Source organism: Lemur catta, chromosome 15, assembly GCF_020740605.2.
Source record: "Lemur catta isolate mLemCat1 chromosome 15, mLemCat1.pri, whole genome shotgun sequence".
Taxonomy (NCBI): domain Eukaryota; kingdom Metazoa; phylum Chordata; class Mammalia; order Primates; family Lemuridae; genus Lemur; species Lemur catta.
In genome coordinates this window covers 31732781-31746314 of record NC_059142.1, presented here as the reverse complement: position 1 = coordinate 31746314, position 13534 = coordinate 31732781, and the positions used below count along the sequence as shown (strand labels likewise).

General features: G+C 37.2%; 1 protein-coding gene across 1 annotated transcript; it reads left to right on the top strand.

Annotated features, from left to right (window-relative positions):
- The first annotated feature begins 7473 nt into the window (after positions 1-7473).
- Positions 7474-9808, top strand: KIF2B (kinesin family member 2B). Its single transcript, XM_045569476.1, has one exon. The coding sequence runs from the start codon at positions 7622-7624 to the stop codon at positions 9641-9643; it is 2022 nt and encodes a 673-aa protein (XP_045425432.1). The 5' UTR covers positions 7474-7621; the 3' UTR covers positions 9644-9808.
- The last annotated feature ends 3726 nt before the right edge of the window (positions 9809-13534 follow it).

The window sequence follows — 13534 nt, the reverse complement described above, 5'->3', positions numbered from 1 at the left end:
TCTTTGTCATAGGAATGAACTAATCACTACAGTAACAGATACAGTCAGAATATGAAACAGAATCCTCCAAGTATCCTTTAAACTTATGAGTGTATTTAGGTATCTGTATGTACCTATTAAACCCATACATTTTCTCGAACACTATTGTCATCATTTCCCCATCATAATTCATAAAGAATTTTCGTTGCTTACCAGATAAACCAAAATTCATTCTTAAGAATCTTTTACAAAGTGGAAATAATTATATCACCTTTGGAATGATGCTTAACTCTTTGCCAATTGAAAACATTCTTATGTAGGAGCCAGAGAAGAATTGAGAGGTTTGGTCTTACCCATTTTTTTGGTAGAAAAATAGAATTTCAGACAAATGATGCTGCTTGCTCAAGGTCAAATAAAAATTAGTGCTTGAGCTGACAAACCTGGGCCTCCTTACTCTGCATCTAGTGCTCTTTGTACTAAAGATCTGTGGCTTAGTGGTCTTCTTCTTTTATGCAGAGACAGTCTGATAGGAAAAATGGAGAATAAAAAATAAAATAAATGTAGTAATTACAAAGCATGAAAATAATAAGCACCATATATTAAGTGTATGACAGGCATGATTCTAAACATTTTTCATAAATATTGTACACATTCCTAAGAGCATCCCTATAAGGTGGATATTATTGGTATCTTTTATAGATGAAAAAATACCTGAAATACAGAAAGACTGAATAACTTAATCTAAGTCACAGAACTAGGAAACAGTAAAACCAGGATTCAAACCCAAAAAAATGACAAAAGCACACAGCTATTAAATGGAAGACCAGCAGGTTAAAGAACCAGTCCCAGGAAAACCACGGTGTGAAGTCCTTGATTCAGGACAAAGCTGGGTATATCAAAGAGCTAAAAGAAGACTAGTGTAGCTGAAATATAATTTTTAAGAGGGGGGGAGGGTGATACTATATAATGGGGAAGACTGCCCAGGGTGAATTACACAGGGTCTTGGATGCCATAAAGAAAAGGTTGAGTTTTTAAGCAGTATAATTGAAAGGCACTGAAGATTTTTTTTTTTTTAAGTAGGTTTGTAACATTATCTGAATTAACATTTTTAAAGTTCAGTCTGGTTGAAAAATCCATGCTTGCTGAGGTCTGACAGCCATCTTTTTATATATGTATCCCTCTATTCACTGAACAAGCAATTGCTCAGTGCTGATTTTAGTATGCATCCTTACACAAAGTGCGCAATGCCAGCAATATCACTTACGCACCAAACCAAATATATATTCACTGACAGTAAATGTTTCTATCTGGAAGTTGTACAATAATTTCCTGAATCCTAGCAGCTTGTACAACACTACGTACATATAGTTGAAATATAAAATAGTCAGCTGATTATCTCCATTCAATCAACCAACTATTTAACATATTTAATTTTTCCCAGAATCAACTGGTTATTTTGACATCATGTCCTATTTCTTGGAACTTTAGTCTTCTTGCTTTATATTGCTAGGTAAGACATAAAAACTGTTGCAAAATGTAAATCTATGTTACTCTGACAGGCAGACATCAGGCTCTGACAATGATTCATAGTACTTATAATATGACCGACAGAAATCATGCTAAGACATAAAGCTACAAGTTTTCAGTCTTGAAATAACTTTCATCTATACACTTAGCAAATATGCAAAAGCAACCAATATAATAGGCACTCTCATATGTCATCTATTTGCCTGAACTATCTAACAATTTAATTTAACATTTATTAAATATCTGCTATAAGCAATGTGCTATTCTAAAGCACCAGGAGAGATAACAAAAAAAAGTATGCTCTCATGCTTACAAACCTTTAATGATATGAGGTCCTGATATCATGCAATTTTACTTTATGATGTTAGACAATAATACTAAAGATCATATTTTACAGCAAATCTGCAGAAACCTAAAAGTAGCTTTCTCAGTAAAACTGTATTTTTTGTCTCATTCATTGAAGCAGGAATGTCTTCAAACATTCAACATAATAAAATAAAAGAAATTTCAATGGTCATGGGTATATCAAAGGATCTTCTTTTACTCACAGAACCACAGGATCATAAAATCTCTGAGTAGAAAGAGACCAAGAGGGCATCCAGTCCAATACTTTTTGGCTTCACAGTAACATAAGAACAACCTAGAGTGCTTTTTAGCAATATAGATTGCCAGGCTCTAGTCCCTAGAGATTGACTCAGCAGGTCTGGGTGGTGCCTAGCAATATGTACTTTGTAAAAGTTTCCCAGCTGATTCTGGTATGTAGTCAGATTTGCAAACACAAACCTGGCCCAACTCCTGGATCTGTTATATAAATACATTCTGCACTACCTCTCCCAATAGGTTGTCATTTAGTCTCTGCTTTAATATACATGATGATAGAACCCCAAATCTTAGACTGTTGCAGTTATTAGAATGTTATCTACATATCTGTATCTATCAGTATGTATATGTGTATAGGCGTGTATGTGTATGTATAGATAGATAGATATCTGTTAATATCTGTCTCCAAAAATAATGCTGTACGCTTCATGAGGGCAGAGGCCAGAGCTGTTTTCTGTACTATTGCATAATTTACCACTTAGCTTAGACCTTGATATTTAGAAGATAGTCATTAAGGTTTGTTGAAAGCGCACTGCACTGAATGAGTTCCTTAGTTTGACCTGAAGCTTCTCTCTCTCTCTATTGTACTAGTTTTTATAGTTTTAGGAAACTTAATAAGTCTACATCCCAGATACTGGGAATACAAACATGAATAAGGTATCCTCTACTCTCAAGGCTCTTAATTTTTCACCTGGTGAGAAAGATGCAGGTACTTTTAATCCACAGTGGTAAGTGAAATGTCAAGAATAAGTCTGAGAATTGAGAGGAACAAAATTAATTCAGCTGTGACTGAGGTGGAGGAAAGGGAGCAATAGCTGTCTGTGAATACTTTCCAAGAAAAGTGATGATAAATTGAGCTTTGAAGGCCTAGCACTTGAATGCTTGAAAGTCCATACACCTTAAATCAAATAGAACAAATTATGTTCCACTTCTATAGTGTAGCCATTTAAGTGTATATAGAAAGGTCTGTCTCTCAAACTTTCTCTAGGGCAAGTAGCCAAGTTTCTTCAATTATTTCTCACATATAAGTGTTACATATCTCTTATTGTTTTTGTTCCATATCAAATTTTCTTAAATATCCTGAATTATATAATCTAAAGAATCTCTAAAGGCAAAAAATATAGCACATCTTTCAAGTTAAAAAGCTGTAGCTGAACTCCTAGCTGTGAGTTATAAGTAAACAACACTCACCTCTCCTGTCAGCATGCTAAATAGAATTGAAAGCTAAAAGATGACTAATACAAATGGGTTTAAAGTGAGGCACTGACAATTGTTAGCTTTACCATCTTGGTTAACTTTATAGTTAAACTTCCACAAGCTACAGATATATAGTAACCACATAGATGTAAACCCATGGAAGTAACTCCATTTAATAAGCTGAGAAAAGATGGCTCTGAGTTAATGTCATTGTCATAGAAACAATTCTTGCCTATTAAATCAGTGAGAGGGCTGAAGAAGCCTGGATTTATTCGGACAGGTTTTGTGTAGTGCTTGGGGAAAATGCTGAAATTTCAGGAGACAGAGATACTAGCTATAATGGTAAAATACTATTAACATTCTAAAAGTTAATTTTTCCTTGTTTTCTAAAGGCATAACCCTAGTAAGAGACCTCTATACTCTTTAAAAAATAACTTTTTAACTGGAAATGATGCATTCCATTTCTTCAAAGAGATTTGGGGAAATCTATTGAACTCCTCTGAAGAACTAAATCAACCTCAGGTTGCATCCATATACTGGAAAACTACAGAACCTCAAGGTGATCAAACAAGCCAACAGCTGCTAGATGTCTATTAAAACAGTACTAGAAAAGCATGTATTTGATGCATTTCTCCTGAGATATTTGTATCTAAAATGAGACAAGAAATCACATTCTCTCTTATAAATCAAGTTTGACAAGTCCCAAACTGGGAATATATCTGTAATTAATAAATAAAAATTATGAAACTTATTTCCTGCACTTACTTCAACCCATACTGCCCACTCTTGTGGAGTTATACCCAATACTTGTTAGGCCTCTGAAAAATGAAAATTTGAAATGAAAAGGATCTGTCAGCTATTTGTTAAGGCATAGGCTTCTTAATAGGTTCATAGGATAAAATATATAAATGGAAGCTCCTTGAGGGCCGGAAAGAGCACATGGTAAGCATTTTGTATATACTTACTACTTGATCATAGTCAGTCAAAAAATATAGGGGTGGCTTCAGTCTCTAATCTGGGGAAACTGCTCATCTACCAATAGCTATTCAAGTCATGGCCAAGGATGATAACTTATATCCAGGCTTTCATACTTGGACAAATGCTGTATTTATCTCTTTACTCAAGATTCACAGTGTTTTTTAGATAGATTGGCCTGTCAGAATAAATTCCATTAAATGAGAGAGTTACACAGACGGTTTCTGAATTCTGAATTTTATATCAGGAGATATAAAAAATATTGCTGCAAACGAAGTTTTAGATTATCAAAATTGTAAAAGCATCCAAACCACTATCTATAACAAATTATTGTTATGTTTACTAATGAGAATTTTTTTTAATTCACTACTGAAAATTAGGCTTTTGGGGTCCCCTAACCAGTCAAATTCAACAAGTAATATGTACTATTTCTTCAGAAGAGGTGTCTCAGTCTGCTGCTGTTTTGCCTGGTTATCATCAACAGTGTCAGAGAAACTTGTCCAGGGGTAGTGATGGTTGAGATAGGTGTTGAAGAGTTCAGGAAAATGATGAGGAAACCTATAGCAGTAATTCTCAAAGTGTTGTCTCAGCACCAGTGACACCAGCATTACCTGGGAATTTGTTAGACATGCAGATTTTCAGCCCCACCTCAGACCTACTGAATCACATACTCTAGGATGGGGCCTAATAATCTATGTTTGAACAGGCCCTGCAGATGATTTTCATGTATCTTAATATTAAAGCCAATAGACTAGAAATTAGAAATTTGACAGAAAATGGTGTGTTCAAAATACTTTAATTTCTTTAGTGTGACTCAACTTCAAGTGTGGACAGTGGTAAAGTCTGAGGATGAGAATGTAAACAAGATGGCAATATGCCTTGTGCCTTCACATGCAGTTTACACCATATCCTTAGGATGATGGAGAGCTACTCAAACACTGGTAAGCAGGGCATTGATAAGGAAGTACCTGTTAAAATAACTCTAGAGGCAGTATGAGAAATAGACTGAGTCCCTGACTGGGGGAGGTTTCCTGCAAAAACAAGAGGATAATTGATTGGGAGATTGAATGATATTCCAGTTACAGAAGACTTCTGGAAACTGGGAGAGGACTCTTTAAGTCAGGATGGACTGAAAAGGAGGGAGAAGACAAAGATATACATCAGATTTTTGAAGATGGGTAGATGTTGAAGCTACTAAAAGCAATTAACAACAACTAAGAGGTGCCATTTTCAAAAATAAAATAAATGGATTTGTTGAATTTGGAGTTCTTGTGGGCATCTGTAGTTTTAGGACTCAGAATTATGGTTATCAACTATCTATCTATCTAGGTATGTGTAAAATTAAGCTGTAGGAACAAATGTGATATCCTAGGGAAACAATATAAGAGAAAAGAGAACTGAGCAAAAAGCCCTGAAATCACTAAAAAGAAATTTATGGGCATACTGGACAGAAAAAAGAGGGCGGCAAAGGAAACTGTAGTCTCCAATTTTTGCACTGCTACCATGGACCTAGTCATCTGTTGTCTATTGACAAAAATCATTAACTTAGATGATAAAAATATAGCTAATCTTGAGGAACTACAGTTTGCATATTTTTTGAGAGAGACCTAGCTTTTTCAAAGATAAAGTTAAAAAAATTGTTAAAAACTCTAAAGCAGCAATGCTTTCAAAAATTATAATTTAACTTAATGGAGATAAGGACATTTACATAATGGCCTTGAAACTAAGGGGAAAAAAACAGATTTAAAGCACAACTTTAAATATTTGTAATTTGACCAAATAAACAAAATTAATAATTATAAAAAGACAGTTGCCCAAAGCCCTTTCTCCCATCCCTCCACTGGTATTCAGCATCCCTCTGAAATGAGTACTGCATACTTAATGTATACAACGCTCCTCCTCCACCTTCGTTTCAAAATCTAAGCTTTGCTACATTTACTGAGGAGAGGAACTTTCTATTTAAAAACTCCATTTATATCAGAATTTATTTCCATGGTGTCCCTTGATCTTAGGAAAGGTCATAAGGATACCATGCTATTTCATGTTACTTTAGAGCTATAAGTACAATTATGACCCAACTCACAGTTCAAAAGTCAATATTGTATGCTAGGGGGAAGAAGAGAGTTGAACATAAGGTGTCAGCCTTACCTTCATCTTGGCCTCTCTGGAAGTAGATATATTTATCTATTTAGCAAGCAAATCATTCTACAGAAAAATTCTGCAATCTTCCCAAGATATATTTTTGCATCTGATGGTCTTAGCTGCCTTCTAGCCCCCTGCCTCTACCCTTACCAGCCTCTAAGGACATGCACACATATACATACATATTTTAGAGTGGGGACGGGGTATAAGATGAATTCTCTTTCCAAAAATGTCTCTCTTTTATCTCCAAATTATGGATAATGAGGCCAGAAGTGTAATTACTGAAGGAGTTTGGAAAGGTAATTACTGAACTAATCTCAAAAATGGCAGTGATTGCAATACAACAAAACTCACTTTATAGCTGTCAGAGCCATTTGAAATGTGATAAACATCTTGTGTTTGCAAACCCAGATGCTGTACCAAAGGGAGTTCCATATTAGCAAATTACCACAACGACCTTCTACACTCAACTCATTTTGATTTCGTAATGAGAAAGCCGATTAAGCTGGAAAAACTTTAAGTTGTGACTGTTAAAGTTAAACAAGTTACACGTCTTGACGGAGGTGAGGGAATAAAGAAAGATGGCAGGGTTGAGGAGCCTGCTCTGAGATCCTACTGAATTACAAATTTCGAAGCCTGAAGTTTGCAAACAGCTCCACCTTCATCTGTTTCCTGTAATTACTGGAGAGTTAAAGTTTAATGGAACTGAATAGCAGTACTCCAACTAAAGCACTGAGCTTTGAGACTGCAGATCAAGATTGCAGGGGAGAATGGCTATTTCCAAAGCTTAGGCACAAATGTCCATGGAACATATAAATTTCAACCCCACTATTTTGGCTTCTGTGTTCTCTGCACTTTCTCACCAGGATCCAGCCAGCACGCCGTCTCAACCTCCTCCAGTCCCTTCACTCGCACTGGCAGAGAACAGTCTCTTTATTTCAGCAGTCTTTGTGCTCCCCTAAGGAAACCACGGATGTGGTTTCCTTTCCCTGCCTTTGACCTAGAGTCTCTCGTCTTTGCCACCTCTTCCGGTCCTTTTGTGACGCCAGTGGCCCAGCACGGGCCCTAGAGTGCTACGCTCACAAAGGTAAGCGCACACTGCAACCGTGCTCAGTGCTCTGGGCGCTTCAGGCTGCCTTGGTCCTGCTTCTCCAACTCCAAGGGGCCTCGGAGGCGCACCCTGATACCTCCATCACTCATCATGATCAGCCAGTTCTGCCTCCCTCTAGCCCCACACCTCTCGCTCATGAAGACTTTGACGTCACACTTCGGAAACATACAAGTGGGCATATCCGTGGCGATCCAGCGCAGTGACAAGCGAATCCACCTCGCTGTGGTCACAGAGATGAACAGAGAAAACTCTTGGGTCACTGTAGAGTGGGTAGAGAAAGGAGTCAAAAAAGGCAAGAAAATTGATCTTGAGACCATATTTCTGCTGAATCCAGCTCTGAACTCTGCTGAACACCCCACGCCGTCCAGACCTTTGTCCCCATTGTCTCCAATGTCCTCTTCCGCCATCGGAGATCAGAGTACAGCCACTCGATGGGTTGCAATGGCCTCCCAGAAAAACAAATCACCCTCAGGGGACAGCCGGGCCGTGAGGGTCCCCAGCAACCCATGTCTTACGAAGCAGAAAAAGTCTCCCTGCCTACGGGAAATTGAGAAACTACAGAAGCAGCGGGAGAAGCGCCGGAGGCTGCAGCAGGAGATCCAAGCTAGGCGTGCCCTCGATGTCAACACGGGAAACCCCAACTACGAAATCATGTGCATGATTGAAGAGTACCGCAGGCACCTGGACAGCAGCAAGATGTCGGTCCTGGAGCCCCCGGAAGACCATCGGATCTGCGTCTGTGTGAGGAAGCGGCCTCTCAACCGACAAGAAACCACCATGAAGGACCTGGATATCATCACCATTCCCTCGGACAATGTGGTTATGGTGCATGAGTCCAAGCAAAAGGTGGATCTCACCCGCTACCTGGAGAACCAGACCTTCTGCTTCGACCATGCCTTCGATGACACGGCCTCCAATGAGTTAGTGTACCAGTTCACCGCCCAGCCGCTGGTGGAGTCCATCTTCCGCAAGGGCATGGCCACCTGCTTTGCCTATGGGCAGACGGGCAGTGGGAAAACGCACACCATGGGGGGAGCCTTTTCCGGAAGGGCCCAAGATTGCTCTAAAGGCATTTATGCCCTGGTGGCACAGGATGTCTTTCTTCTGCTCAGAAACTCCACTTACGAGAAGCTGGACCTCAAAGTCTATGGAACATTTTTTGAGATTTATGGGGGCAAGGTGTATGATTTGTTAAACTGGAAGAAAAAGCTGCAAGTCCTTGAGGATGGCAATCAGCAGATCCAAGTGGTAGGGCTGCAGGAGCAAGAGGTGTGCTGTGTGGAGGAAGTGCTGAAACTCGTCAAAATAGGGAGTAGCTGTCGGACTTCCAGGCAGACATCTGTCAACGCTCACTCATCCAGGAGCCACGCGGTGTTCCAGATCATCCTGAAGTCAAGAGGGAAACTGCATGGCAAGTTTTCCCTTGTTGATTTAGCTGGGAATGAAAGAGGAGCAGATACTGCCAAGGCCAACCGGAAGAGGCAGCTGGAAGGGGCGGAGATTAACAAAAGTCTCCTAGCCCTCAAAGAATGTATCCTGGCTTTAGGTCAGAACAAGCCTCACACCCCATTTAGATCCAGCAAGCTGACGCAGGTACTCCGGGACTCCTTTATAGGCCAGAATTCCTCCACTTGCATGATTGCTACTATCTCTCCAGGTATGACTTCTTGTGAAAACACCCTCAACACTTTAAGATATGCAAACAGAGTCAAAGAATTAACTCTAGATGTAAGGTCCTACCATCGTTGCCTCTATCAGATTGGGCACAAGGCACCAAAGATATTAGAAAACCATATTAGAAATTCAGAAATGTCCCTTCAGAGTGCTGAGTTTATTAAAATACCTTGTATACAGAGTGAGGAGGAAAAAGAGATTGAAGAAGTTGAAACATCATTAATTCCATTAATGAAGGATACAACAACTTCATGGAAGCAATCTAGCCAATGGTGCGAGAACATCCAGCAGATAGCTGATGGAGTAAACTATGATATTGATTTTTGTATTGCCCAGTCATTGTCCATTTTGGAGCAGAAAATTTGTGTTCTGACTGAGATCCAAAAGAAACTGAAATTATTACGTGCTGACCTCCAAATGAAGAGCAAGGCAGAGTGAAGTCAAAGGCAAAAGATCCGGTCTGAAATGATGGAGGCAGTGCTGCAGCTTTTACCACTCTTATACATGATAATTGTCAAATTATCTAAATATAAAGATCTTTCTGAAAGCTTAAAACAACTTAAAATATTCTGATCAGAAATGTGTTCTTCCTTCTTCCTTTGTATTCTATAGTTGGTTTTCATTCTGTAGGACAGGGGTTCTCAACTGAGAATGATTTTGCCCCCAGGACATTTGGCAATGTCTGGAAACATTCCAGATTGTCACAGTTGGGGAGTGGGGTTACTGGAATATAGTGGGTTAAGGACCAGAGGTCCTGCTAAGCATCCTACATTGCACAGGACTGCTTCTCAGACCAAATAATTATCCAGTTGAATATATCAGTGGTACTGAGGGTGAGAAGTCCGGCTGTAGAAGAACCAGCTGTGATGAAATCAGATACCCTAACTTTACACTAGGAAAGCAAAATACTGTGAATTAAAGTGGCTAGAGTGAAAGCACACTAAGAGGTAGAGCCAATAGAGTAAATCTAATGATACTCAGGAATCTTTCTCGTGTATTTCTGTGTAGATTTAAGTGGTTTCTAAGATCCAGTCAACTGGGAAAAGGGATTTTCTTTGAGATCATGTGTGAGAGCCTGGAATTGAGATGAGTTCGTTTTTTGTTTTTTGGTTTTTTTGAAATTGCAAAGTACCATGCTCCCTGGGAATGACTAAATAATATGTGTGTGTGTTTTGCATAAGCAGGGCTTTGCTGACTATGGTGTCTTTAAGTCTGTTTTTTTTTTTTTTTTCTCACACTCTCACATTTTGTACTTAAGTGACTCAAGTAAAAATGCCTTTCTGCTTCAAATTGGCATGGGGAGCAAGTCAGCAAAACAGTAGAAAAGTTCCCATATAAAGTGGAGTACATCCCATAAAGGCTTCAAAAGTAATATAAGAAGCTTTGATACCTTAAATCAATTAAATAAATAGAACATTTTTCTGATTCAGGGATCACAAAGTCTATCTCTTTTTTTAAAAAAGAGGATAATATGATATGTAAATACAAATCTATTTATAATAAATAATCTAATACACAAAGCAAATTAATCTAATAATCAATGAACATATTCATGAGATACTGTAACAAAAAAGGGGTATTTTGGTTTCAAATTTACCAGTTCCAAACACCTTTTTAAAGAATTAACGTAGAATGATTTGCAAAGAAAGTGTATAGCAGATTGGGGAAATTTGGGAACACAGACAATAAGTAGTCTACAAATTTTGCTATTACTTTTAGCAGGTATACCCTATTCAAATTTTTGGCCCACAATTTGCAAAGGCCTCACTAGCATTAATGATAACTGGCACATAACTCTACCATAGAGTAGAATAGTAATGTCCTAGTAAGCGCTATCAGTGTAAAACAGGATCACCATGAACATCTGGCCTTTAGTAATTAATTAATGTTGTGGTTTCTAAATATTTTCCCTTCTGCTTTTTCATTTATGCAGGTAAAGTTATATGTTATTAAAATAAACAAAATTTTGAAAACCTGTTGTCCTTTAGCATAAGATGATCTTTCCATCAGTTTGAGATTTTTTTAGAAAATTCAGTTATGTTTGCATGCAATAAAAAAGTATGGGCTTAAGAATCTGGCTTGGGTTCCAGTGTCAATCTTATTGTTAATATACAAATATCTGTAATTTTAGGCAAGTTACCTAGCCCCCCCACCGAGCTGTTTCTATATTAACCAGGATAGCACCTAATTCAAAAAAAAAAAAAAATTGGAAAGTGATTTTATTTTCTCCTGTCTATAATGGCAATGACTATGTGCTTATTTAATGTTGTTCTTATTATTATTAATATCACTATCCTTGTTGTTCTACTACCATCTCCACAACCCCAATACCACACCTGCCACATCCACAAGTTTGGGTGGCCTACTAGAAGTTTAGACATTCTGATATCGATTTATTTTATTTTAACGAAGTTTTTTTAAGTATCACATGAAATGAAGTGCATAAATCTTAACCATACAGTTCCATGAATGTTAACAAAATGAATATACCTAATTAATCACCATATAGATCAAGACATAGAACATAACCAATGTCCCAGAAAGAAACCTTGTTTCAGACCTGTCAGTCATTATTCCCTGCAACAAAGTTAAGAACTATTCTGACTAAAATCATCATGTAGTTTGCCTCTTTAACTTCTTTTTTTTTTTCCCCGCATGAGTGGCATGGTATTGGATACACTTTCATGTCTGCCGGTCTTCTTTCTATCAGAATGACCTGTGATCTGTTCTTTTACATTGCTCTTTATTATTCCACCACATTAATACCTCATAATTTATAAATTTTACTCTTGATGGATAATTGAGTTATTTCTGTTTTAAATAATTACTAATAAACTATAAACATTTTTATGCATATAATTAATTAAAAATATGTTAGTGTTCTACATCTCATACTATTTTATCTAGTTTTCATTCATTTGTCTCTTAATGCTTCAATCTGAATACTACATAATGACCTATCTTCCATTTCACTAATCCTCTATGTCTAATCTTTAAAGTCACGCATTCAATTTTTAATTTCAGCTTTTATGATGTCCACTTGACTCTTTTTAAAACAGATCTCTGTTCTTAGTGAAATTCTCTAATTTTTTTTTTTATTTTTTGAACACTTTAATATAATAAATTTAAAGTCCTTTGTCCAATGTCTGGCTTACCTGCGGTCTTTTTATTGATTACTTTTCCTGTTGATTCCAGTTATTTGGTACTTTTTATTAGCATGTCTATTAAGTTTTGATTGAATGCTGAATATTATGTATAAGTTAATGTAGAGACTCTGTATGGTGTTATATTCCTTCAAAGAGGATTTATATTTTTTTCTGAAGACATATAGAGTAAGGGCATATCACCTTGACCCATCGTCTTGGTTTACTCTTAATTTGGGGGCTTAGCATGTCTGTCATCTTAACTCAAAGTCTCCATCTTCATGGACCCTTTCTTTTCCAAAACTATGATATTACTAAATTACCTACTCAGTTTTAATATCTTTTTAACTGCTTTATGATTTTTTTTTTAACTTTGAATCTTGTTCTATGCAGGAATAGTTTTAGAGTTAGCAAATGCTGCAAGGAGAAATTGCATATGTATTGTATGTCTCAATTCTCTATGGTCCCCTTTTCTTCAAAATCAGTCTTGTTTGCTCTAGTAGGCCTGAACATCAATGTTAGGCTCCTATGAGATTTCGTTCCTGTGAGACTGCAACAATATTGACTTGGCTACTGCTTTTTGTTGGGGCTTAGTGTTCAGACTCAAGAATCAGCAAATCTTCCAAGAGGGAAAGGTAGCATTAAATGTTATGGCCACTTCAACGTGGTGTTCTGTCTGTGATTTTTTAAATAGTTTTATTGAGATATAATTCACATACTATATAGTTCACCAATTTAATGGTTACAATTAATGGCTTTTAGAATATTCATATAACTGTGTATCCATCACCACAATCCAAAATATTTTCATTACCCCCAAAAGAAACTCTAAAACCCTTTAGCATCACTCCTTAATCCTCCCACCCCCTAACCCTAGGCAACCATTAATCTATTTTCTGCTCTATTTCTCTGCAATTTTGACCCCTCATGTTCTGCCTTTTTGTTCTTTGATGCCTTCCTAAACAACCTATGTTTTATGTTATTCAGCTTTATTATGCTCTTAGTAAAATAGCATGTTACTTTCTTGATGATACCATATTTGTTGAGATAAATAATGTTTTATGCATTTTATACATAACTTCATAGGTGTGTTAGTCAAATTTCTTTTGCTTATAACAGAATACCTCAAACTGGGCAATTGATAAGGAAAAATAATTTATTTCTTCAGTTATGGAGCCTGAAAAGT